This window comes from Heterocephalus glaber, unplaced genomic scaffold (assembly GCF_053883595.1).
Source record: "Heterocephalus glaber isolate CG9 unplaced genomic scaffold, H.glaber_assembly_v1.0 deba00000122, whole genome shotgun sequence".
Taxonomy (NCBI): domain Eukaryota; kingdom Metazoa; phylum Chordata; class Mammalia; order Rodentia; family Bathyergidae; genus Heterocephalus; species Heterocephalus glaber.
The window spans coordinates 9,450,291-9,476,232 of NW_028258138.1; the positions used below are offsets into that span (position 1 = coordinate 9,450,291).

The 25,942-nt window shown below is 41.6% G+C and overlaps 1 protein-coding gene and 1 pseudogene across 1 annotated transcript in view; one reads left to right on the forward strand and one right to left on the reverse strand.

Annotated features, from left to right (window-relative positions):
• The first annotated feature begins 1,495 nt into the window (after window positions 1–1,495).
• LOC101701585 (tumor suppressor candidate 2 pseudogene) lies at window positions 1,496–2,230 on the forward strand (annotated as a pseudogene).
• A 1,749-nt stretch (window positions 2,231–3,979) lies between these two features.
• Window positions 3,980–25,942, reverse strand: part of Mrps6 (mitochondrial ribosomal protein S6) — a 72,467-nt gene continuing 50,504 nt past the window's right edge. Inside the window, exons 2-3 of the mRNA XM_013071312.2 lie at window positions 17,909–18,048; window positions 3,980–4,582 (exon numbers count right to left, since the gene is read on the reverse strand). Of these exons, the coding sequence (XP_012926766.1) occupies window positions 4,393–4,582; window positions 17,909–18,048 (330 nt within the window). The 3' untranslated portion in view covers window positions 3,980–4,392. The remainder of the gene's footprint in view (window positions 4,583–17,908; window positions 18,049–25,942) is intronic.

Sequence of the window (25,942 nt, forward strand, 5' to 3'; positions counted from 1 at the left end):
CTGGCAAAAACAGTGTTTTAGGAGACACTGGGTGTGATGTTAATCCTGTTCGCTTGACTGGCTTGAGAGATGCCTAGGAGAGTGGCATTAATTTTGGGTGTGAGCCATGGAGGGTTGTCCTTGGGGACTATATCTGGTCCTTGGGCCTGTCCTGTAGCTCTTTACAGGCCTTTCTGCTTCACTGGCAGCCATGAGTTGAGCAGCTTTGTCGTGCCTTTCCGCCATGTGGAAATACTGACAAGTTCCTCTACACTCTCCCTGTAAGTCCAAGTACGGTGTACAGAAGGGCAGCTAGATGAAGGCAACAACGCAGAGCAAACAAAGCACTTGAGGAAGATCAGTCCTCTCCAAGGTGGTCAAAGTTACAAATCTAGAGAAAATGCACCTTTGCAGGATGTGAGCCCATGGGGGTACTCATCTTGAGTCCTGCCCTCTCGAGCTTGTATCACTTCAGTGGTCGCCTATCCTTTCATGTTTATTCTTCAGGGGTCTCCAGCCTACAGATCTGGCCCTTCAGTCCCTTGTCATGACCCCTTTTCCCCTCCCATCCTCTGGTATTTCTACCCACGTCCTCACCCCCTCCTACCCTCTGCATATGCCCTTGGTAGCACTTTCCTTTTGGCACCACTGGCTTGTCTATCTCTCCAGCTATCAGCTCCAACAAGGTCAGGGACGTCCTTCAAGATGTTGCTCACCATCATTCACTAAAGGACTAGACCAGCACAACAGCCTCTCCAACCTCTCTGGGAAGGAAGACGGGACACTGGGCTCTGAAGGTTAATGTGCAGCCTGGAAATCACCTGCATGTTCCCTGCTCACACAGCCAGCATGTGACTGCCAAAGGCTGCCATAAGCTGCTGAGGGTACAGCTGTGAATTCCTACAGTGCTTAGAAAGAGCGACAGTGGCTGCACTTTAGCACCTCCAAAGAGGGGGAGTGGCGCTCCGCACAGCTGTCTTCCTTAGCCAGCCTCCTTCCTAAACTCTCACAGCTTCTGAAACCTTGTGTGACCTGGAATGCCAAATGGCAACACCTGCCTTCTCGGGGACTGAGAAGTGCAGGAAAAGAAAGTGCCAATGCCACACGCAGGCCATGACGACAGACACTACTCGCTGAGTGGTACCAATTCACCCCAGGTGCCTTGTTTAACCTGAGAGGTGAACACAATCTCAGTGGCAAAGGACAGGAAAGACCAGACAGCACCTGGGTCTCCAGTTCAAGGCCCCAGCTGCCACTTGTTATATGTAAGACCAAGGTCAGATCTGAGTCAGTTCCCTCATTCTCAAAATAGGCATAACAATCTTCCCTCAAAGGGATGAAAGGACTAAATAAGGTTAGTAGACAATATGTGTACAGCATGGCATATGGCATGTGGAGTAGAGTTAATAATAGAAAACATACCCACCTGGTAGAGAGTTTGTGCTTTTGTGCAAGACCTACCCAAGAGCCTGCAGAATCAGCACATTCCTAATAGGAAGTAGCATATTTCCCCAGATTATCTCTACTACACCCCTTTTATTTCTAGTCTGAAGTTCTTTCTTAATGACTCTCTTTATTCAACTACTGCTCTGAAGAGTTTTCATAGCTTTCTGCCTCTGGAGGAATTTGAAGCTAGATGCTTTCTGAGCTCTTAAGAATAAGCAAATAAGGTTACCACGTAAGGACAGAGGCTGGGGCTCGGCATGGTGGCGCGTTCTGCACTGTGAGAGCGCAGCGGCCGCTGGATCGCCATGCGCCGGCGGCGACCCTGACATGGGCACCAGCAGCTCCAACGCTCGGGGCCTTTGGCCCTTCACCTCGGCGGCGGGAGGCGGCGTCCCGGAGACTACGGGTGCTGAGCAAGCTTTGGTGAGGCCTCGAGGCCGAGGGGTGCCCCCCTTTGTATTCACGCGTCGCGGTTCCATGTTCTATGACAAGGATGGGGATCTGGCTCATGAGTTCTATGAGGAGACAATCATCACCAAGAACGGCCAGAAGCGGGCCAAGCTGAGGCGGGTGTATAAGAATTTGATTCCTCAGGGCATCGTGAACTGGATCCCCCCCGCATCCACGTGGATTTCCCTGTGATCCTCTACGAGGTGTGAGCTTGGTGGGTGACGGACACAAGGACCCCCTCTGACCCAGCAAGAAACTTCCAGTCTCAAGGTGTGGCTTCCATTGAGAAGCCCAGGCTGGGGCCACAGCCCTGCATAAACTCTGTTGGCCCAGAACCTTCAGCTGTGAGCAGGACAGTCCTCAGTATAAGTTGGGTATTGGGTTGTGTGTGGACAAGAGTGTTGGTGTCTGGCAAAGGCTAATGGGAGAGTTACCAGCAGAGCTTTCCCAGCCACGGGGCATATGTCAGTCAGGAATGTGTGGTTCCTGGTTCCTTGCCTGGCCTGCTTTCTTCCAAGCTTGCCTAGGGCCCAGTCTTACTAGAAGCTACAGCACTTTACATGCAAAGTCTGCCTTCTTCCAGCCCCTGGGCTTTGGGAGGTCTACACAAGTGGGAACTTCCTTTCCCTCACTTCCTTTACCCCCTAGTCAGAGCATTTCAGCCGTTTGCTACCTCAATTCTTCCTATATTGGACAGAGGCTGGGGAGAGCACCAGCCTGATTCTTCCCACCTACCTGCCATTTGTTCCCACTTTCAGATGGACAGTTTGCTGGCTGTTAACTGGAATGAGGACTGGTATGGGTAGCTTCTTCCTTTCCCAGGGCTTGGCTGATCACTCCCCAGTGCAACTAGTTATTGCCCTCTCCTCAGTTAAGAGGTACAGGCCAGAGTCAGAACAGGCTGTGTGGATGTCTGTGCCTATGGGGAGTTCCCCCGAGCCTATTCTAACCGCCACCCATGCCTTTGCACCAGCCGTTCCCCCTACCACCCGGTTGGGAGGGTCCACTACCCTGTGATGAAGAACAACATACTAGGGCTGGTGCCAGTAGGGCTATGAGGAGACCACCACCCTTCCCCCACAGTATCTTCACCCCTTCTGGATCAGTCAAGGGAAAGTACTACGCCCCTTGATAGGCACAGAAAGGAGGGCAAAAACATCAAAGGAATACTGTACTTAAAATGTGAAGATTTGTAAATAGTCTAGTCCATGCTGATGGTAGGGCAGAGTCTGATTTCTACATAGAAATGACTTTTTTTTTCTTTTAATTCCTTATTGTGCAAGCTCTGTGCTTCTAGCATGGGACATCGCTTGGGGATAAATTATTAGTAGATCCTGTAAAAAAAAAAAAAAAAAAAGAATAAGCAAATAAGCAAAGTGACAAAACTGATGATCCCATGCAGAAAAGCTAGCTTTAGAAAGGGAAGAAGCCAAGGACTAGGAGCTGCCGCCTGGCTCTAAGGCATCTCTTGCACACCTGTGTGCTATCTCACCCCTTCCTGCTTTAAGATGACCTGACCATATAGATCAACGTAACAAGGGATTCTCACTACCTGGTAGTTCCTCCAACATTTTGTCCATGTAGGCCTGACATCTGCAATGGTGGGAGACCTCCGTGCAGGATGCTGTGTGGTTAAGGAAGGTGGAAATACTGCTCAAGTCTCCCAATTCACCAGCCACGGGGAGACCTAGGCTAAGATTTAAGTGAGTGTTCCTGAAAAAGCCCTCATCCTCGCCCATCATGTAAGTCATCCCACTTACAGCCGCCTTCTTTCTCAAAGAGGCTGCCCAGAGCTGAGGGACAGTGAAGGCAGATGCCAAGGACAAAGAAAGGACAGGAAGCAGTGCCAGACACCGAAGGCCCTAGAACATACATGTCTTTTCACAAAAGGGCAGCACTTTCCACAATGACCAGTGACGCACAGGAGAAAATAGTTACCCGCTTTGCAGACTGACCCATGGACGAGGAACAGATTCATCTTCACCTCTACTTCTCCCAGGCCCTGAACTTCAGTGCCCCCATACTGCGAGATACCCCAAGACCAGAGCTGTGAGGCCTCAGGGAATGTACCATGTGGCAGCAGGCAAAGACACAACACACCTGATGGAGTTTATAAAATCATGTTTATTTCTTTGATCAAAAGTTGTCCCTATAATACAGGGGTCTTCAATTTTTTTTTTTTGCACGGTTATACACAGTCTGAATAAGTAGCTTGCAATCCAAGGCAGTTTTATGTTTTGCTCTTCAAAATGGTGTTGCTGTCCACACTGACAAAGAAATTATACTAATGAAAACAAAATCAGGTATCATCTGCAGTACCACAGGCTAAAGGGCAGTTCTCAGATAGAAGTTTTCTCACGTCTTGCTGAAAAAGGGGGATCAAAAGCAAAGCACTCCAGAGAACTCAAGTGGTATGGCATAACAAACTCTTGGCTGAAGGCCGCATTTATAAACTAGTCATCCATGCTGCTCTGGTGTGACAGAAGTCAACACAAGGCTAAAATGTGGTGGTGGTTCTCACTTCCTCTTCTTTGGGGCATATAATTTTTCTTCAAGTGGGACTGGGAACATGCCTTTACATTGTTTTACTTCCTGGGTCAGAGGGTGTTTTACGACGTTTGGTCTAATCACATCAATGTCCCGAGACAAGTGATCCAATATACTCTCCACGGCTGTTGGTGGTGCATAAAAATCCACTAAGAAATATCTGGAAAAAAAAATTTTTTTTGAGAATTCTCACACCCTAAAATACAACAATAGTACCATGTTAGTCAATGGTTTCATTTCACTCTTGGCAGACAGACATCAACCACTCACAAACATGCCTCTGTCAAATACACTCTCAGCTGACCAGCTGAGGAGTGCAGCAGTACACTCAACCTCCTTTCCGATCCCTTTCCCATTACACTGCTGTGAAAACATTAGCCTAAGCAAATTTTATAGCAGCAAAAAGGCATTGGCACTTACAGTGTGAAATACGAGAAAATCCGGTAAAATTATGGGTAAAAGGACAGAATTTTCAGCCCATCAACAAGATTGAATTTTTTTAAAACCATCAATTGATATTTTCTTTGAAAACATCTATGAGGTAGCCTTCTAATTTTCCAAGGGATTTTATAAGTGACTTAGTGCACCCAAGAGACACAGTAAGGGCCACTGGTCACCCTTCACAAACAAAGAAAAAGACTAAGAAAGCCATGAGACTCATCTAAGACTATTCTGTATGTTCAAGAAATGACAAAGAATACAAAGGAAACAATTAAGAAAAAGAATGCACTTTCATTTACTCAGACCACATTGCTACTAACAAACATCCCAGACAGCTCACCGGTCTTCAAAGATCCACAGCTTCAGCAGCAGTCTACTGGATGATGCTACAAGAAAATATGTACCCTTCCTTTTCTTTTTCTGCACATCTATCCTCTCAGTTCTAAAAGTTTGAGCTTCCTTTGTACTGTCTTGATTTGGACTACACTGTGGTTAGGGATCGTGTCAGCAAAGTAATCCAGAATTCTTCAACATTCTAAGCTGATAATTTTTTCAACATCACCTACTTCGTTCCAGTCACACCCTCTTGGAGCTCCCAACCATATTCCCTTCTAAGATCTTGGCCCTCACTATTTCTTTGGCCAGTACTGTTCTTTGCCCAAGTTCCACCCAGTTTATCCCTCCCTCACTTTTGCCAAATCTCCATCCAAATGTCACCTTCTCAGAGGTGTTCTATGGCCATTTCTCCCAAGGGAACACCCTCTCTGTCCTACCCATCAAGCCTCGCTACTCTCTCTCCTTTACTCAGTGCTTTATTCCTTTCTCAGAGGACTTAAAACCAATGGCATAGTATACATTTGTTTACTATCTGTCTCATTCCACTAAAACATAATTTCAGTACAAAGGACTCTGGACAGAGATTGACACAGAGTATGCCCAGCGTTAACTCTTTCGATGGTGGTGCTGGCATGAAAGGTAGAATTCTCCTGAAAGCAGAAAAGACCTTACTAAAAATGGAGAGGTTCAGCAAAGAATGAAATTATAAGAAAAAGGATGCCATTTTGTGTAATTCCATATAAAGAGTGTTCAAAACTTGTAAGCAAATTTCCTGAGTGATCACTCTTCCTCAAGGTTAGTGGTAAATATCATTCAAGTAAACAAATAAAAAGGACAGGAAAACACTAATCAAAAGACAGCTCTGGGCCGGGGATTTAGCTCAGTGGTTCCGCTGCCTGCCCTGCAAGCGCAAGGACCCGAGTTTGATCCCTGGTACCAAAAAAAAAAAAAACAGCTCAAGTGGATGAATCAGCCTTTAGAGCAAAGAAAATTACCAGCAGAGAATTCATAATGATGAGCTTACCAAGACACAGATGTAAGTCTACAGTACATTTACAATCACAGATGTAAATCTATCAGATACCAGAACTCCAACATAAAGAAGAGAACTCACGGAACCGAAAAAGGAAACACAAATTCACAATTACAACCTGAGATTTTTGATATTTCTCTCTTAGAAAGGGAGAGAATTAGTACACAAGAAATCAGCAAAGACAAAGAAAAGTGAAAACTAACATCAACCATCCAGAACTGACATTTAGAGAACCATTCACTAGCAAAAGCTGGATTTTTCTGAAGTGTACATAGAACATGTAGCAAGGTCAACCATATTCTCAGCCATAAAACAAGTCTCAATACATCTAGAGGGATTAAAATCATACAGAAAGATTAGAGGAAAATCCCCCAAATACTGGAAAAATAATGGAACAATGGACCAATGGCTTGAAGAAATCAAAACAGAAATTCTAAAGTATCTGAGAGTGAATGAAAATGGAAAAAACCAACATATCTGGAGATGCCAGTAAAACAGTACATAGCAACAAATTTATAACACTAAACAGCTATGACAAGAAGGACTCAAATCAATGAAGTCATCTTCCACTTTAGGAAACTGGGGGAAGGGATTAAATCTAGTAACCGGGAGGTAGAGGAGGTAGAACAATAGATGAGAGCAGAAATCCCTAAAATGGAAAACAAACAAAACCCAGAGAACATCCATGAATCTCAGTTCACTGAGATCAGTAAAATGAATATATCTCGAGGGAAACTGATCAATAAAGACATAAGACACAAACTACCAATTCTGGGAATGAGAAAGGTGAAATTACTCTAGACTCTACAAATATTAAAAGGATATTAAGAAATACAAATAACTTTTTAAATAAACTTGACAAATTCCTCAAAAAATAAACTCACAAAAAGTAGATAACAAGGGCCAGGGATTTAGCTCAGTGGTTCTGCCACCTGCCTCGCAAGCACAAGGTCCCGGGTTCAATCCCCGGTACCAAAAAAACAAAAAAACAACAACAACAAAAAAAGCTCTGCATCTCCAAAAGAAATTAAATTTGCAGATGAAAACATTTCTACCAAGAAACTAGAGTGGCACAGATAGCTTTGTGGGTCAATTATATCAAACATTAAGAAAAAAATACCAATTCTGACATAAATTCACCCCCAAAATAGGAAAACACACTTCAACTTGTTTTGAGGATTTTTATCCTCTTTATCTCTTTATAAAGAAGTTTTATCCTGGGGATTACACAATATCAGAACAAAACATCACAGAAAAAGAACAGATTAATGTTACTCATGAGCATAGATGAAAAAAATTCTAAACAAAGTATTAGCAAATTGTCTAATACATAAAAAGGACAATATATCACAACCAAGTAAGAGTTTATCCCAAGAACAAAAGACTGGAAAATCTTTATGAAAAATTAACCAATGTAGTCTGTCAAGCTAACAAATTAAAAAGCCAAAATACCAAAAAAAACCCCAAACCATATGATAATTTCAAGAATGCAAAATAAAAGCACTTAATGAATTCCCATTGTCATTCCTGATAAAAATTCTCAGCAAACCAGAGATAGAAGGGAACATCCTCAAACTTACCAAGATATCTTTGAAATCCTACAATTACTATTTCATCAACTAATGAAAGTCAGCTTGCCCCCAAGATTAAGAACAAAGAAAGATGTCCACTGTGGTCACCACTTTTATTCAACATTAGACTGGAGGTCTTGAGCAATAAGGCAAGAAAAAGAAAAAAAGGTATCCAGATTGGCACGAAAAAAGTAAAACTGTCATTACTTGGAGATGACATGAGTACTGGGGAAATCTGAAGAAATGTATTAAAAAGATATCAAAATAAGTGAGTTTAGCAAAGTTGTAAGATACAAAATCAACATACAAAAGTTAATTATATTTTTATGTATCAGCAACAAATAATCAGATCTTGGAATTAAATGGAAAATACTTAGGAATAAATGTGACAAAAGGTTGCTGGAAGAAATAAAGGAAACCTACACAGAGGTTATATACCTTTTTCATGTTGTGAAAGTTGATGTACCAATATGAAATCATTCTTGCCAAAAAATAGAGAGAGGTGGAGTCTCAAAGTAATGAAGGGGGAGGGTTCATGACTGTCACTCTGAGATAAATACTGTTTCAAGAAATTTCTAAAGTCCTAGGAGGGCCCTCTTTATTTTATGCGAAGCCTCCCGGGTATGCACAAATTTCTTTTTTTAAACCGTAAGATAAAACTTTATTTGAAGGACCCGAGTTCGATCCCCGGTACCAAAAAAAAAAAAAAACTTTATTTGGAAATAGGGTTATTGTTCATATAGTTAATTAAGATGAGGTCATATATTGACACAGCGCAGACCCTTAATGTACCAACTGATGCTCTTTTTTAAAAATGTAACACAAGGGCTGGGGATTTAGCTCAGTGTTTCTGCTGCCTGCCTCGCAAGCGCAAGGACCTGAGTTCAATCCCTGGTACCAAAAAAAAAAAAACCCCAAAAACAATAAAATGTAATACAAGTAGGGCCAGGGATTTAGCTCAGTGGTTCCTGCGCCTGCCTTGCAAGCGCAAGGTCCTGAGTTCAAGCCCTGGTACCCACCCCCCCCAAAAAAGTAATGCAAGTAGATTATTAATAAAGAAAACACAAGTTAACATCTATGATGGTATACACAAATTTCTGTAACAAAGTTTATCTTTAACATTATTTAAGACTGTTATAATTCAAAAATGATGTTTTGGATAGAAACATTTGCCCATTTACATCACCTTTACCAATGAGCTGATGCCAACTCCTGTCTCCAGTTTCCAAAACCAATAAAGTTTGCATCCTACTTTGGTAAATTTTATGTAAATCTCTCACTTTTTATTTTGAAAAACTGCCCTCTACCTCAACCTCTTGGCAAACATATCCCCACTGCAAAGTTCTCTTATTCCCAACTACATACTATTTTTTAGAGATCTCTCTGACTGTTATTTAGATTGGCAATGGGTGAGAATTCTCAGATGTATATGTGAACTCTCCCTAAATTAATCTACAGATTCAAGAAAATCTCAATCAAAATCCAAGACAACTGATTCTCAAGTTCAGATGGAAACAAAATGATGTACAATAGCCAAAACTTGGATAAAGAATAAAGGTGAAGGACTAACTCCATCTACATCAACAATAAACGTATTTCCAAATTCCTATATACCCACTACCTCCTGAGTCTTACAATCTAATGTTGCCCAGAAGACAGAGTCAGAAAGGTTCCATCACTAGCCAGAGCTCACTCAACTAAGAGGCCATACCCAGGATTCAAACACAGTCTTTTGATTCCAGACCTAAGAAGCCACTGACAGTTTTGAGACCAAATGGGCTCAAAATTATAGGCTGTAAGAGCTGGAAAGGATCATAAGGACAAAGCAGTCCAACCCTTTCAAAGGAAAGTGAAGCTCAGAGAGGTAGCTGATCTGCCCCAGATCACAACATTAAGAGACAGGCTGGGAGGGGGAGGCAATGAAAAAATTAAGATGTGTTATGTACATGTACCAACTCCCCACAATGAATGTAATCTTATGTACTGCGGACATGTACTAATAAGAGAGACAAGCTCAGGACTCCACAACTGCCCCTTGTCTACTCCATCTCTTGCCACTTAGCACCAGCACTCTAAAGGCTTCTCATGGATAAAGCCAAGACCTAGACAAAGCCCTGGAAACCCTAAATCTGGACAGTGGGCTTCTGGAGGCTCTCCACTGCTACCAAACGCCTTCTTGCTTTTACTTTCTTAACTCCCTTCCACCAGTAATGACACTCCTTTAGCAACCAAACCCAAACAAGAATGCTGGCCAAAATCAAATGGGTTTGTGCCCACAACTGCAACTTGTGATGGGTCATTTCATGCTTATCGACCTGCTGATCTGTGCCTGGGGCTGATGTGGGCAAAGCTACTTCCACTCCCATGGCTCCTTATTACACCACGGAAATTTCTCCGAAAAGGAAACATCACCAAATACAGAGGGGGGAAGTGGTGCAGAGATGAGCAGGTCTTACTGTACTGCATTCACCACTCTGTTAAAACTCTTACCTCACTAGCTCTCCTCCCCCACCCTGAGGGGACCAAGCAAAAGTCCAGGATAAACTCAATCCCTGTTTGCTTTAGTCGCCCCAGCACACAGGCTTACAGTCCATTATGACATTCACACAGATACAACCCTGACCAATTGCTGACTGGTTTTTATACTTATTTGGACAAATTTAACTAGTTAGTACCTCTCACGGGCAAACCTCCGAAAGAGGCCAAAACAATGAGGTGCATGTGGCCTTTTCTTCCTAGAACATTAAGTCCAGCTGGGGATAAAAGTTGCAAAGGTTGTTGTGCTAGCAGAAACCCCAGGTTCTGCAAAAGATTATGGCTCCTGTCTGAGACTGGCAATGCTGTGACAGTCATGGACACCCAAAAGTGGGCTGCTGGGCGTAGCTAACTACACATGACCTGAGGAATGACAGTGAGGCTTTTTACAGACATGACAGTCAACAGCCCTGCAACTTCCTTGGAAATGTGAGTCTGTGCAGCTTCTGAGGCCTTTCCATGATAGCTCAGGTGTTAAACAACCTAGAAAAATGGGAGTTCGAAGCCAAGTGTGATGGCACAAGCCTGTAATACCAGCATTCTAGGAGGCTGGGCAGAAGGAGCCCAAGTTCAAGCCCAGACTGGGCAACTTAAGAGACCCTGTCTCAAAAAATAAAAAAGGGCTGGGGATGTAGCTCAATAAGAAGGCCTTGGGTTCAAACCTCAGCACCAAAACATTTTTTTAATGGGGAAGGGGGTTAGGTTGAAAAAGTGACCTTGGAGCTCCCCTGATACCCCTTCCCTACATCCTGATGGAGGCTGCCATTTCTGGAACTCAGGAACCGAGTTTAAGGGAAGGAGGCAAAAGAGAGGTGCAGTGTCTCCAGGGGAACCTGACAATCCTGTGCCTCACCTTCCTCCTGCCCTGAAAGAGGGGAGGAACCACAGGATCCAAGAGGCACAATGAAGTGTTCGAGTTTGCTTCTTGACTTCATCAACCTGGTAGAGTCAAAACACAAGATCTAAAATCCTCACGCACATAGACTTCTCTAATCTCCATCCTTATCCTCACCAAATTCCCTACTCAAGACAAAAAAAGCTTAGAACTGCGACTCCCTGGTACTGTCTAGACATGCCCCCAAACTGGTATTCCAACAAGTAATAATAAAGTACTCCAAATAGAAAGATTTTTCGTTTTTCTAGTCAGTGATTAGAGTAAGTGGACAGATCATTTTGGAAATCACCTCAATAATCCCAAATCTAATTACATACTTCCAACACTTCAGTCATGTGCTACATGGTAAAAGGGAAAGGGCTCTGAATCTCAGGTAGGTAGCCTAAGCACTACCTTTGTCTACAACACAAAGACCAGCAGTGTTTACATTTAAACAGTGCTTTCCATGTGTGGTTCTAGTTACACAAGCTCTTCTTCTAAACCAATTCTGCAGCAATGGAGTAAAGAGATGACTGACACCAGATGACATGGAAAGGAGGGGCCAAAACAGGTACACTCAGGCATTTCTCCTTAGATGACAATGTTCAAAAGCCAAAGAATAGTAAACTACTTCTGCATAAACTTACCCACATGGTCTTCAAGGTGATGTTACCTCCCTTTGAATTTCTTAAGACATCCTCATACTATTAAACTCTCCACTACAACCACTGGAACTTTAGAGTTCTGAAAATACCCAAAGAAATGGCTTTCCAGAATAGGCTGTGCTCAGTGCTGGAAAACAATGCTACCAAGAACCCTCCATCCACAGCAGCAAGGGAACCAGCTGCTCAGTGCTCCCCCGCTCAAAGGGTCAGTCCTAGAAGCCGGATAATACTGGGTCAGCTTCTGCCACAAGCCTATGCAGACACCTGGGGCTTCTGGCCCCTAGCCCCAATCCCCGCCTAGGTGTTAAGAGAAAATGTGTTTTTAGTAGTCCTCTTAAATGTAACTGTTGTAATTTTTAAAATTTTACATTTGTCTTAACCCTGTATTTCCATGTTTTCCACAGAAAGAGCTTGCCTGAACTGGAGTTATATTCTTTGTCTCTTGTTTCTCTCAGACGCCTTCTCCTTCCCCTGGCAGACAAGTGGAAATTTCCACTGAAGCGTTCCCAGTGGGTGGGGGGTGGGGAAGGGGAGGGAGGGCTCTGGAGCCCCAAAGCATCTTGGAATCTTTTTGAGGATAGGAAACAGATCTGTTGATGCCAGTTCCTAGACTGCCTAGGTTAATTCTTTCTGGATTCAGGCTTCATGAAGGCAGTGAATTATTCACCTTAAAGCCGAGGCACCTTCTGCATGGAAAAGCCCTATCTCTTTTTATATCTGCTGGGTCTCAAATGCTTTAAAACCCAATAACCTGCTGCAGCATTTACAAATCTGGGGTTACTGCTGATTAAAAGAAACCTCTAAGGACAGAGCAGCCCTGCCTTACAACAGGTGGCAGAGCACCTACACACAAGAATGGGGTCAGGATGCTGGCTTTGACTTAATGCTGACCGGAAAGCACAAGAACACGGAAATGTTAGCTAATGAGAAAACTACAGAGGAGAATCAATCTCCTCTACAGAGGGTGCCAAAGCTTTTGGAGTAAGCTGCAGATACATTTGGGGAGCGATTCAGTAAAATTCCACTGATTCACTATAACAGTCAGTTATTTTTATCATTCTGCTTACCCGTAAATAGAAGAGTATCTTGTATATAGGCCAGCAGAACTTTGTCATAAGCACCTATCCAAATTTCAGAGCAGATGAAAACAGGGAAAGGAAAAGCAAAAAAGGCGAAAACCCCCTTCATTACTAGAGATCTTATTCAAAGACATGTGGAGGTCAGCTCAGTCTCAGGCAGTAAAATCAGACCTGGCAGAGTCAAAAGCCACCTGAGGCTTCCTATTATGACATGCACAAGGCCCAACAACGAAATGTAGACCCATTTCTTCTATGGTTCCCTCCCCTGCAAGAGAAATTGCTCTCTGCCCAGCCCCATCTAGTGGAAAGACAGTCTCAAAACATCTGCATCCCTGCTGTGAGACACTGCAGTGTTCTGGCAAAGGGGGGCTGTCACCATGATGCCTGATCCTTCTTGAAAGAGTCTATAAAGAATCATCTACTCCCTCTGCTCCAACCTATGTGTGTGACATCCTCCTCCCCTTTTAGCCAGTGAGGCTTACAGTAAGACTTTTCCACACCACCTTGCCTTTCCCACAGAGGAGATGAGGGCATCAAGGTGAGCATATGAAGGTACAGTGGGGAGTCTGAGAGGCTGTAAGACCAAAGCAAAAGCAATGGTTCCCAGGCCTTCTACGATCCCCAGGTCTGGGATGGACTCCAGTGATTTCCAGACACTGTCTGGTGGCAAGAGGTGGTGAATGGGGCCAGAAGCTTTTGTCTGGAAAGCTGGTCCAGAAGATCCAAATCCCTAACCACACTGACCTAGCCCAACCAGCAGGGGCATCTGGTCAACTCCACCCGAAGTTCGTAAGTTCACATGACTTGATTGGAAACTGACTTGGAATGTATGGACCTTGGGGGGAAAAAAAATAGTGTAAGTAAAAGTTGCAAGTGTGTAAGATATTGTCCTCATCCCTAATAAGGGTGACCAGACCCAGGCACCATTCTGCTGCCAGGGGAAACACAGCAGCACTTTAAAAAACAAGTTGAAAATGGTCCCCAGCTGCATATAAATGGTCCACCCAATTATAGCAACTGAGATTATAAATTAAGTAAATTTCTGTGAACCAGTCTGAGAACTTAGACATCAAGCTTTATTCCAGTGGGAAAACAAGTTCACAGTTATAAATAGACTTACAGATACATTTCTGGAATATAACCTGTTTCTAAAGTGGGGACCAAATTAATATTTGGAATATAGTGACTGTATTTTTATTGTTGACATAAACTGGAAATAGACTTGATATAATAATAAATACCAGGTACCACTTCCAAATTATTCCATCTTCCTCTGGAAAGACTTCCTTACTATTCTTCAAGCAGCAGATCTCTCCTACTCAACCACTGCTCTACCTATCCTTTCCCTTTCAGCCTACCTGGCCTGCGTGCAACAGGGGACTGTTATTTGGGGAGGAAGCAGGGATGGGAGAATGACATCAATTATCCGATATGCTGGGAAATAACTATGTGGTTATCAGCCACATAGACATGTGGTTGTCAGCCTGGGCTGGTAGGGCAGTTAGGGTAACATATAATCTTGACTGGCTTTGGGATTCATGGAGAAGATTAATGAAACATACTTCTGGGAAAGTAATGGTGTGGCATTTGGGTCTTTGGCCCTTGACCTCTTCTTCTCTAGCTCTGTTCCCCTGTTCTGCTTCCCAGCCACATCACGGACTTCTACCATAATGCTTCTACCTTGAGGCTGGCCATCCATGTACTGAATCCCCTGAAACTGTGAGACAAATTAAACCTCTCCTCCTTTAAATTGTGAATGCTGGATACTGAAAACCAGCAACAAGAAAGCTAATACTACTGCTGCTCAAGGCACCTTCAAACACACCTCCTTTGCTAGTGCCTAGGTTAACACTATGCAACCAAGTACTCAATTAAACTGAAAACTCCTTGACATCAGGAGCCATGCCTAAATACACCACAGAAACTATTGAGACCTATGGATACCACTAGGACATACTATACTCTAAATGTAAAAGCATAAACACATGATACCAGCAGCACCACCGTGAAATGTGGACTCTGAGAGGGCATTGTGGCTCGCTTCATAAGCCAGCTAAAAAAGTGACTCTCGCACTCCCATATCAAGATTCAATCAAGTTCAATGCACCATCAAAATAACAGATATATATATATGGCTTCCAGGGCTGTTGAAAATAAGCCAAAATTCTGAATGCTAAGTGCATATCCAACAAGTCCATTCTGTTTCTTCTTAACCATTTTTAAAAAGTAAGCCTTGCCAGCATGTAGCACACCCTGGTATATAAGAATCCACACAATGAATGTCTGCAATATCTTCTTGGCCATATGCAATGCACATAAAGAATCTGTCAAAAGAAGAAAAAGCCTGGTATAAGTGTGGCTGAGGTTAATGACTATGGGGGACAGGCTGAAGCCAAGAAAACATCCACTAACCTTAAGCTACCCACTGCAGACACCTGGACACACCACCCAATTCCAAATCTTTATTCAGGTAATTCCACATACACTAGCCCTCAAATGTTCTTACCAAAAGTACTATGGAGTATATTCATGGGTGCTACAAAAACAAAAGGTAACATGGTCAAATAAAACTGATCTAACTAAAGAGATCTTACTAAAGTGCACCTCACCATTTGCACACCAGTGTGGGAATCTCCAGAAGAGATACAATCATCAAGGCTTCCCACATCTAACTGATCATGCCCCTCCCCTCCTTTTTGTTGGACCTTATCTTATAATTAGTTTTTTCAGATTCTACAGTATGAAAAGCACTCAAGTTACTTAAATAAACACCAGATGTTGATGTATCCCCGGCAAGAAAACTTAAAACCTGACCCTTCCCTGCTGTGGCTGGCCACCTCTCTTCTGTAATTCACTGTAGAAATGTTGCTCCTACTTTGTGGAGCAGTCTAAAATAAAATAACCAGAAACATAATCTTTAAATACCAATGAATTCATTGACTATGACAGTCCTTGGTGAGGAACACAAACCTCATAAGGAATCCAATACAAGGTGCTTCTTCCAGGACCTGAATTTATTCAACCTATAAAGAAAAACCACACACGCCCCATCCCTGTCCCCAGTACGTACCAGCACTGCACAGAGGCATCAGCATTTCCTAGGCACTTGTTAGAAATGCACATTCAGAGGACTAGGACAGTGATGGTGAACCTTTTAGAGCTTTCAATGACACAAACAGCCTGGTGCTGCACACATGCCATAGGATGTATCAGCACTAAAGCACCTGCTGGATCCTCACAAGGAGGCCCTGGGTCTGATCCCTAGCAAACCTCCTCCCTCAGAATGTGCATATTCTAGGATGCTAGTTCCATAGCTCTCAACAAAGTCAGCTTCTATACCTGGAAAAAGGGCAGAAAGCAGACCCCTACTGGACACTCCGCAAGCACACATGGAAAAAGAAACTGGTCTCCTTGTTTAGGGCCTTCCACCCAAGAACCTGCTAGCACTTCCTGGCCAGATTTTACACATTCTTTTTTGGGGGGAGACAGGATCTTGTGATGTTGTCCAACCTGGCCTCAAACTCTCAGACTCAAGTGATCCTACCGCTTGTCACGGCCTCCCAAATATCTGGGATTACTGGTACCACTGCACTTGGCTTATGTTCTCTTTTTAAACAAAAAGGCAAAAGGATTCATAACCTGCTATTAAAGCCACATCCTTTTGTTAAGTTAAAGAAAAGGCAGGAAAGAGAAGGAAGGTAAAATGGAAGGAAGCAAGTAAGCAGGTAAGTAGGTGGGTTTCATATACATCTTTACCCCAATCTCCTGCCCTCATTACGAGTGTAAAAGAGGGCCCGCCACTGTGCATTTCCTGTTGCCTAGCAATGCTCAGGCACTCTTTTTCAGAGAAACTCTCAAGAAGCTGAACACTAGCACAAAACAAAGTAAAGCAATCAAAGGAGGAGGTCTGTAGTATGTGCCACATCTCAGGAGACAGTTTAAATGCACTAGAAAGCCTCAGTGTGAGGTGTGACTCCACCCAGGTCTCGTCACATGAGTTCCAACTGCACATGACCAGGACATTCACAAGGCTAAAGCAATGTTCTGCCCACAGAGCACATCTGCAGAGATTATCTTACCTGCTTCCATGACAAATGGACGGGAGAATGGACTGCCTGAGTTCAGGCCCAAGGAAGCTGAAAGACACCTAAGTTACTTACTTGCTCTAGTACACACAGAGCTGCAGAGTACCAGGAGAGAGGAGAGTCTTCTACCTATGGACTTTTCCCACTGTACCAAGAACTGACTCCCATCTTCCCTAACATTTACTTCTGGGAAACCCATCACAATGTAAGAAGATCCTTCCTTAATAGCAAAAATCATGGATGTAAAACTGACACCATTATGGCTCAGAGAAGCTTCAAACAAAACCTATAAACTGTTTTCAAAGAATTTTAAACTGTTTTCAAAGACAGTTATTAGAGAATCACATCCTTGATGTGTTTGAGGAAGTTGCTGTAACCTGTGGGTGAAAAAAATGCCAGCACAGTAAACTGTGATCATTAGCTGGAATAGTAAAGCCAAGTTTTTTTTCTTGTGGATTAGACTCTGATTATGTACCTGGTCAAAAGAAATATACTTTATCTGCAACCTATGTAATTACAAGGAACCACTGAGTATGCAGACAACACATTGTTCACTGAGCTGTTTTAAAGGCAAAGCAATGTCAGAAAGAAAATATGCTCAAACTGACAAGAAAAGCTTCCTATAATCAAGAGCTCATAAGCCTGCTGCTCATTAGCACAGGCTGTTTCTGTTCTGATTACTATCTACCAAAGGCCAGGATAACTGTACCCTATTCACAGCACAACACGGCTACAGTACCAGTGTGCACCTAAAGACACCTGACACAAGAGGGTCCTAATGGTGAAATTATGGTAATTCCTAAGATTAATCAGTATTCTTAACTGAGCCAATCAAACTCATTCCACATGCTTCATGAACAAACTTACCCTCCTCTCCAGTGCTGCTGACTGTGGGCAGAGATCTTGTAAGGAAGTGCTCGTTCACCCAGGTTTTCCAAGTTCCGCACTATGGCTCCTCTGTCCATCAGGGCTTCTATTGTACGTTTCAAAGCAGCAGCAGTCTCGGGCTGTGTTTTATTTTTGTATTTAAAGAGAAGAGAAAAAACCCCATGAAAGTCAGTATGAGAACCAGAATGATTAAGTCCAGTTAGGTTCCAATCCTAACAGCTCTACTGGTAGGAATCTCTGGGGAAAAGCAACAAAAAAAAGCTTTGACTTAAAATAGAGACCTTTTTATAGTAAGGATACAAGATTCTCACAGGAATGAAGGAAAATCTGGAGAACCAGGAACTAATGAGTGGCTTCTTCAGAGCACCTCAGCAGGGCTCAATCAGTGCCAATCACTGTCAGTTCTTGGAGCTCAAGACTCAAAATCAAATTCCAGGAGGAGAGTATCTTGGTGGTAGTTGACCTCTCCACCAAAACCACAGCCAGTGGCAAAAGGAGCTGTTTCCAAGGAAAAACTGGAAGACTAACTGAAAGGGAAAGGACAAAACCCAATTTCTGCCTTCACGGAGCTTACAATCTATTAAAGAGCTTACCACAAAAATACACATCAAGACCAAAAGGCAGAAAAACCAAAAGCTCATGGAAGAAACACACTCAGCTGGGTAAGAGCTTCATTACGGAAAGCATACCTGACAGCAGCCCTGAAAGTGAAGACTAGAGAGTCAATGAACCAACGAACCAGGAAACAATTAAAACAGCAAGGGCAGCAAAGTGTGAGCACACTAAGGAAAAAGCTAGGAGTCCTACAGGCTGAGGTCAAGGAGGGCTGAGAAGGAAGTCAGCAGGCTATGAACAAGAATATAAGTAATACAGGTCTGTTATAAAAACCAAAGCCAAAATTGAAACAATATTCAAACTTCATCATCCAGAGATAAAAGATTTAACATTTTGGTGAATTCTTTTCCAAATATATCTCTATGCATACACATAAACAAAAAATGTTAGAAGAAACAACACAAGGATAACCCTGAAAAGCCCAACTAGTGCAATGTGGAGAATGAGGGTGAGAGGTGAGGAAGGGACACTGAAATATTCTCCACCAGGCTGGAGAACAGCACAGTCATTAGCAGCTAAAGGAAATCTGGAGAAGCTGTCAAGGGACAACGAAAAGAACTGGGGTTAGGACACACTGAGTCTGGGATACCATGGCTCCCTAGGTTGACCTCTCAAGATATAAACTTTAAGGTTAAAACACAGGTGGGTTAGATGTACATGTTTTATAATCATCCACACAGAAGGTTCTACAGGCTACAACGAGGTGAGCTCACCGTAGGAGAATAGAGGGGGAGGGGAGGAAACCAACAACAAAACTTTAAAGAACACAGACATCTGAAGGCTAACAAGAGGACTTGAAATCATAGAAGCAAATTTAAAGCACACCATCAAGTAGGACAAGAAAAATCAGGAGCCTGCTTTCTCACAGGAAAGTAAAGCAAGGCAGCCTCCAGAATATGGGGCTGAGAATGGAGACAAAGAGCTGCAGGGTGGTGACTGCATGGGAACTTAGCAAGATGGGGACGGAAGGCAGATGGCAAAGTTTCCCAGGGTACAGTTACAGGGCAATGACAAAGGGACAGTGCCAGAACTCAAGGGGCAAGCAAGTCTGAGCGAAAGTGTAGGAGAACAAGAGAGAAAACACAGGAGCAAATCATAAGTTAAGGAGGAATGGGCCAGTCAAGAGATTAAAACGTAGAAATTTTCAGTAACAGCAGTGATGACAGCTACCATATATGTCTGACTGCTATAGGCCCAACACTGGTCTAGTAATTTATTGTTATCTATTTGACCTTTACTAAAAAAAGAGCCAAGGTTTACAGATTTGAAATTGGGCCTAAAAGAGATGCCAAGACAAAGCAGCTAGTAAGTGGAAGAGGCTGCTACAGGAAAAGGAAATCTGCCAAAGCATAACATGAGAGGACAGAGGTACAGCAGAGACAAAGGCAACAAATACAAAAGAGACAGGACACAAGCAAGACACAAGATTTTGAAGCACAGGAAGGAACTTAAGAAAAGGATTATCGATCCCAAGTTCCTAGGGCAGAGAACGTGAGCTGGTCCCAGCACCCAGAAGGAAGCTCCCCCACCGCCATCCCAAGCTCCTAGGGCAGAGAAGCTGAGCCGGTCCCAGCACCCAGAAGGAAGCTCCCCCACTGCCATCCCAAGCTCCTAGGGCAGAGAAGGTGAGGCACGCAGGCACCAGAAGCAGCCCCCACCCATGGAAATGAGAAGACATGTAAACAAGCCTCAAAAACAGACTTCTGGATCACCTATAGCAACCCCAAAGGGAAACGAGATGGAACAATCTGATACTCAACCACCTAGACTCTCTGAACTGGCAACAAAAGGGGATCTGGGAAAAATGAAATCAGAAATAATTACTCAGATAACAACAAAGATTTTGCTCATAATGCAAGACATGATTAATAAATCCAGAGAGGACACAGATAAAAAAATAGAGGAGCTGAGGAACATGATGGAATTCCAACATAGGAAACAAATGGAATCCATAAAATAGATGCAAACAGATTTCCAAGAGATTAAAAACTCCATCGAAAGTCTGCACAGCAGAATGAACTAATGTGAGGATAGAATTTCAGATATAGAAGAAAAGATTCCAATTAGTGACCAGGAAAAGAAAAATTGCTTTAAAATTGTAAGGGAACACGAGAAATCAATCCAGCAGCTGCTAGACCATGCAAAGAACAATAACATAAGACTGACTGGAGTCAATGAAGAAACACGAGAGAGTGCAGATGACATAAAAAACTGTTCACACAAGTGATGGCAGAAAACTTCCCAAGGAGGGGAAAAGAACTTGACATACAGATAAGTGAGGCACATCGGACTCCAAATAGTCTTAATCAAAAAAAGTCTACACATAGGCATATAATAGGTAGGATTCCAGAAAACCAACAGAAGAACAAAGTTCTACAAGCAGTGAGAGAAAAGAAACAAATCATATACAAAGGAAAGCCCATCAGAATCACACCAGACTTCTCAATGCAAGCCCTCAAGTCAAGAAGAGCTTGGAGTGATGTATTTCAAGCCCTAAAGGAAAACAGCCTCCAACCCAGATTGAGGTACCTTGCAAAACTATCTTTCACAATTGATGGAGAAATAAAAAACTATGATGATAAAGAGCACCTCAGGAACTTCATGAATATCAAACTGGCACTCCAAAAAATTTTAGACAATACCCCAGGAGAAGACAATGAGGATCACAACCCCAGGAAACCCAGCAGAATGAATCCATTGGGGGTGACAAATTAAACACAAAGGGGGAGAATCCAACAAAAAGTCATGACAAGGCTTTTAAAACTTTTAACTTCGTCTCCCTAATGAGTGTATAATTCAATCTTGTTATTGTACTGATTAGTATTCTTCTGATTCTAGAGTTGCACACCTTTCCTTGTGCTGTACTGGCTATTTATCATCTTATGTCTACTTTTTAATTGGGTTGTCCATTAATGAGCTCTAAGAATTCTTTATATATTCTGCTCATAAGTTATATGCATTGTAAATATGGTCTAAGGACTACTTTTCATTTTAATGCTGTCATTTAAAGTTCTAAATTTTGACGGAAGCTCATTTATCAATTTTTTTCTTTTATACATCATGTCTTTTGTATCCTAGGTAGTTCTTGCCTACCCTAAATTCATAAACATTTTCCCTAAAAGTTTTATACTTTTAGGCTTTCATATTTAGGTTCATAGATCCCTTCAAGTTATTTTTATGTATGGAAATAAAGGGTTGAGGTTAATTTTTTATATATGGATACCAGGTGTTCTAGTGCTGTTTGCTGAAAACACTCTCTCTTCCTCGGCTCTTGAATTGAGTTTATATTCTATAAAATACTAATGTTAAATAATCTTTCAAAACTCAGTGGGCCATATATGTGTGGTTCTATTTCTAGATTCTCTGTTTTATTCCAATGATCTATATGTCTTTCCTTACACCAACACTGCCTTGATTACTGTAGCTTTAGAAGAAGTCTTAAAATTACATACTAAACCTCTTCCAACAATGTTTTTTTTTTTAACTTTTCTAGGTTCTTTGTACTCCTACATAACTTTTAAATTTCAATATCCAATTCTTCATTTATAGCAAGTATACACAGACCTGAATTTTTATATATACCTTGTGTTTTCTAATCCTGCTAAATTCAAATACAAGTTCTAGGGGCTCCTAGAGATTTCTTAGTATTTTCTCTGTAGATGATCATTTCATCTATATATAAAGATTTTGCTTCTACCTTGCCAATCCTATCCTAGTTGTGTCATTTTATTGCCAGAGTATTTTGGTTGGGCCTAGGTTTCAAAGTTTAATGGACAGATAAAGAGTAAGCATATCTGCCCTTGTTCCCCACCTTAAGGAGAAAGCATTGTATCTTCTCCATTCATATAAAGCATTCTTGCTGGAAGTATGGAGTACATGTCTTTAATCTGTTGAGAAGGTTCTGTTCTACTTCTAGCCTCCTGATAGCTTCTACCATGAACAGCTGTAGAATTTAGTCCAATACTTTTTCTCCAACTAGTGACAGGATCATATGGCTTTTTCCTTTCCTCTGTTAAAATGATGACTTTTGGGGGTGGATCTTCCAATGCTGAACCAACACTGCCATCCCTATAACAAAACCACTTTCTACATCCTGCCAGATCTGACTTCTAATAGTTTGTTTTGTTAAACAAATTTCTATCTATGTTCATACTTTTTTCTTCTATTATCTTTATCCAGTTTTAGGATTAGTACAATGTTGAGTTCCTAAAATGAGGGGAGAAGTGCTCCTTCTGCTTTAATTGTTTGATATAATTTATCAGTTAAAATGTATATGAGCCTGCTGTTGTCATATAGGTAATTTTCAAGCTAGGAATATACTTTCTTTAATAGGTGCTATTCAAATTTTATATTTCCTCCAGAGTTAGTTTCATTAATTTGTCTTCCAAGGTACTTCTTAGAAGTTGTCAAATTTATTTCAAAACAGATTTTTGAAATATGCTTTCTATATCCTTTTAAATTCTGTAAAATTTGTAGTAATGTCTCCTAGATCTTGATATTGTAATTTTTTAAAATGTATAATTGATATTGTGGAAGAAAAGGTCTAAAGGTGCAGGGGAAGTGGGAGGTGCAGGGGAAAGGAAAGAAGGGAAAAGAAAAAATATGAGAAAAGGAAAAAATGGAAACAAAGTCTTTGCAAATAGGGAAGGGTGGAGGGGGTGAAGGGAGGGCAGGGGAAGTGGAAAAAAATAAGAATCAAGATACTCATGTAATGGTACAAGATCCCAATGATGAATGTAACTGTATTTTATACCAAAAATGTACCAATAAACTTAATGGGGAAAAAAAAAAAGAAAAGGATTATCTCCATTTGTATCAAATGAGAAGTGTGGAACAAGTATGTGTGTATTCTGCTGACCTCAGAAAATCCACTATATAAATTTTTCTTTTTTTGGTATCAGAAATTGAACTCGGGACCTTGCACTTGCAAGGCAGGTGCAGGAACCACTGAGCTAAATCCCCGGCCCTACATTTTTCTTCCTGACAAATTGTGCAAAGACAATACAAATACACAAAGTATTAGAAAGAAAAGTTTTTACTTTAATTTCATATTGCAGCCCAGGATTAAAATTTCTGACAGAAACATTTTATTTATATATCTTACCAATCTTATGATAAAACAAAGAGTTTTCCAGAAAACAAAATCACAGTCCAAATCTCTTCCCACTAATGTTATCTAGGGAAGAAGACTATGGAAATTTCTCCTTATAAGAACACTGAGTAAATATGGCTCTAATCACATGATTACTGAAATTCTCACTTTTCATTAATTCACAAAGACATTTCCTTACTTCTGGAGAAGCCTCATTATTAACAGCAGGATATTTCATTTCTATAAAGATGCTGTTTCTTGACCTGGTATTCTATCAATTAGCTCAAAATACATTGGAGGCAAGAAAAATACATTATTCCAAAGAAGAGGTCTAAGAAAAACCAACACCTCTGACTGACTACAGTCTTCTGATTAGTTATCAAAATCCTTAACTTTAATTTTAGTTTTGCTTGTTTAAAAAGGAATATATCTCAATATCTTTTATCTTGTTTAAATTCCAACTGAAGTGTTTTAGTATAAAACAGAGAGTACCCTTTTCTGAAGTAAGAGCTTGTGAAATAAATAAGATTTTCTTCTTACATTTGTCAAAAAAAACAGCTAGGCCGCCTCAAAAGAACAAAACTCACAAAAATATCGAACACATTTTGTTAACTTTGGTAAGTCAATGTCAAAGTGTAGACTGCTTGAATGGACACACTCATTTCGCTGTAGTTTCAAATTACCCAAATTTTAGAGACGGAAAAAGTACTGTAGGAGTTTATTAGGGTTGCTCAACATGTCCCATATACCTTACTTCACAAAAGCAGGATCAGCAAACCAGGGCTCATGGGCCAGACGCAGTTCATTACCTGTTTTTGCAAATAAAGTTTTATTGAAACACAGCTATAACATGCATCTGCATAGTGTCTATGGCTGCTGTTGTGCTTAAAGGCAGATCTATAACAGAGACTATATGGCCTCAAAGCCTCAATTATTTACCATCTGGCCAACCTCTGCTCCACATTGTGATAGGTTGAGGAAGCTGGCAGAGCCTCAAACCACTCACCAGAAAATGCAACAAAAATAATGCCATGAGCCTGGACACTGACTTAGATACAAATGTGAATTCTCCAAATGAAAGGTCATCAGGAAGACACATACGGCATCACCTAATGAATACCATCAGCCTCAACTTACCACAGGTCTCAGAACCAATTCTACAACTCACCATTCTATCCACAGGCCCCTAATCTAATCAACTCAAGTTACCAACTCCAGCTTCCCTTTTTTGATGAAACCTACAAATGTATTAAAATAAAAAATTTTAGGCTGGTGGTGTGTCCAATTTGTACAAGCATATGGTTTACAGAAAGCAAATGATCTTGCTGCCATCTCATTTATAAGTTCTCGAGACCATTTAATCCCATCTATTCTAAGAAGTTGTGGGTAACTCTTAAGGGCTTCTCTCACCCATCTGAAAGCAGCTCCCCAAGCTGCTTAATGTCAACTTCCAACCTACTACAATGTCAATGAAACAATTTTGGCAAGGGATAGTGGGGGGCTGAACATATTCAAGTGAAAAAAAACATAGAAAAGAAAAAAATGAATGCATTTGAACAGGAACTAGAAAAACAAGATTACAGTTCTCAGCTTATTCACTAATGAGTTATATAGCCTTGGATGAATAGCTAAAACTTACTGATTTTGCAGTCATGCCTTAAGTTTCTTCTGCTAAATTAATTAATGGTTCTCCATTTTCGTATTTCTACAAGCCTCACATGAACATTCCTATTGCAATTCTCAAAATCTCCTGGGGGCACACTGTTTGATAAAAGTCTCACTCTCTTTTTTATGCCCCTCATCCTCATCACTTAAAGTGTCCCTTCTAAGGGCCAAGGATTTAGCTCAGGGGTTCTGCCATCTGCCCCGCAAGCGCAAGGACCTGAGTTCAATCCCCGGTACCAAAAAACAAAACAAAACAAAAAATAAAGTGTCCCTCCTACCCCAGGTACTTCTGACACACTTTAAATCTAACAGCACTTGTGGCAATCAGTAAATATCCTTTCATTAACTAGAATGTAAGCTTTAGAAGATCAAGCACCTTTATCTTGATCACAACTGTTATTTCCATCATGGTAGAAATGCTAAAGTGGTATAATGAATTAATCTATTAATCATACCTTCCCCCAAGAGCATCTCTTACTTCATTACTCCTGTCTTTTCTCAAGGAACCCTGTTTCCTACTGTCTCTAATACAATGTGAAGCCATCATTCACATACAACAATGCAAACTGCCAGAGAGGTGACTACTACTGAAGGCACACTTAAAATACTAGTGTTTTCCTATTTGCTTCATATAGTACTAA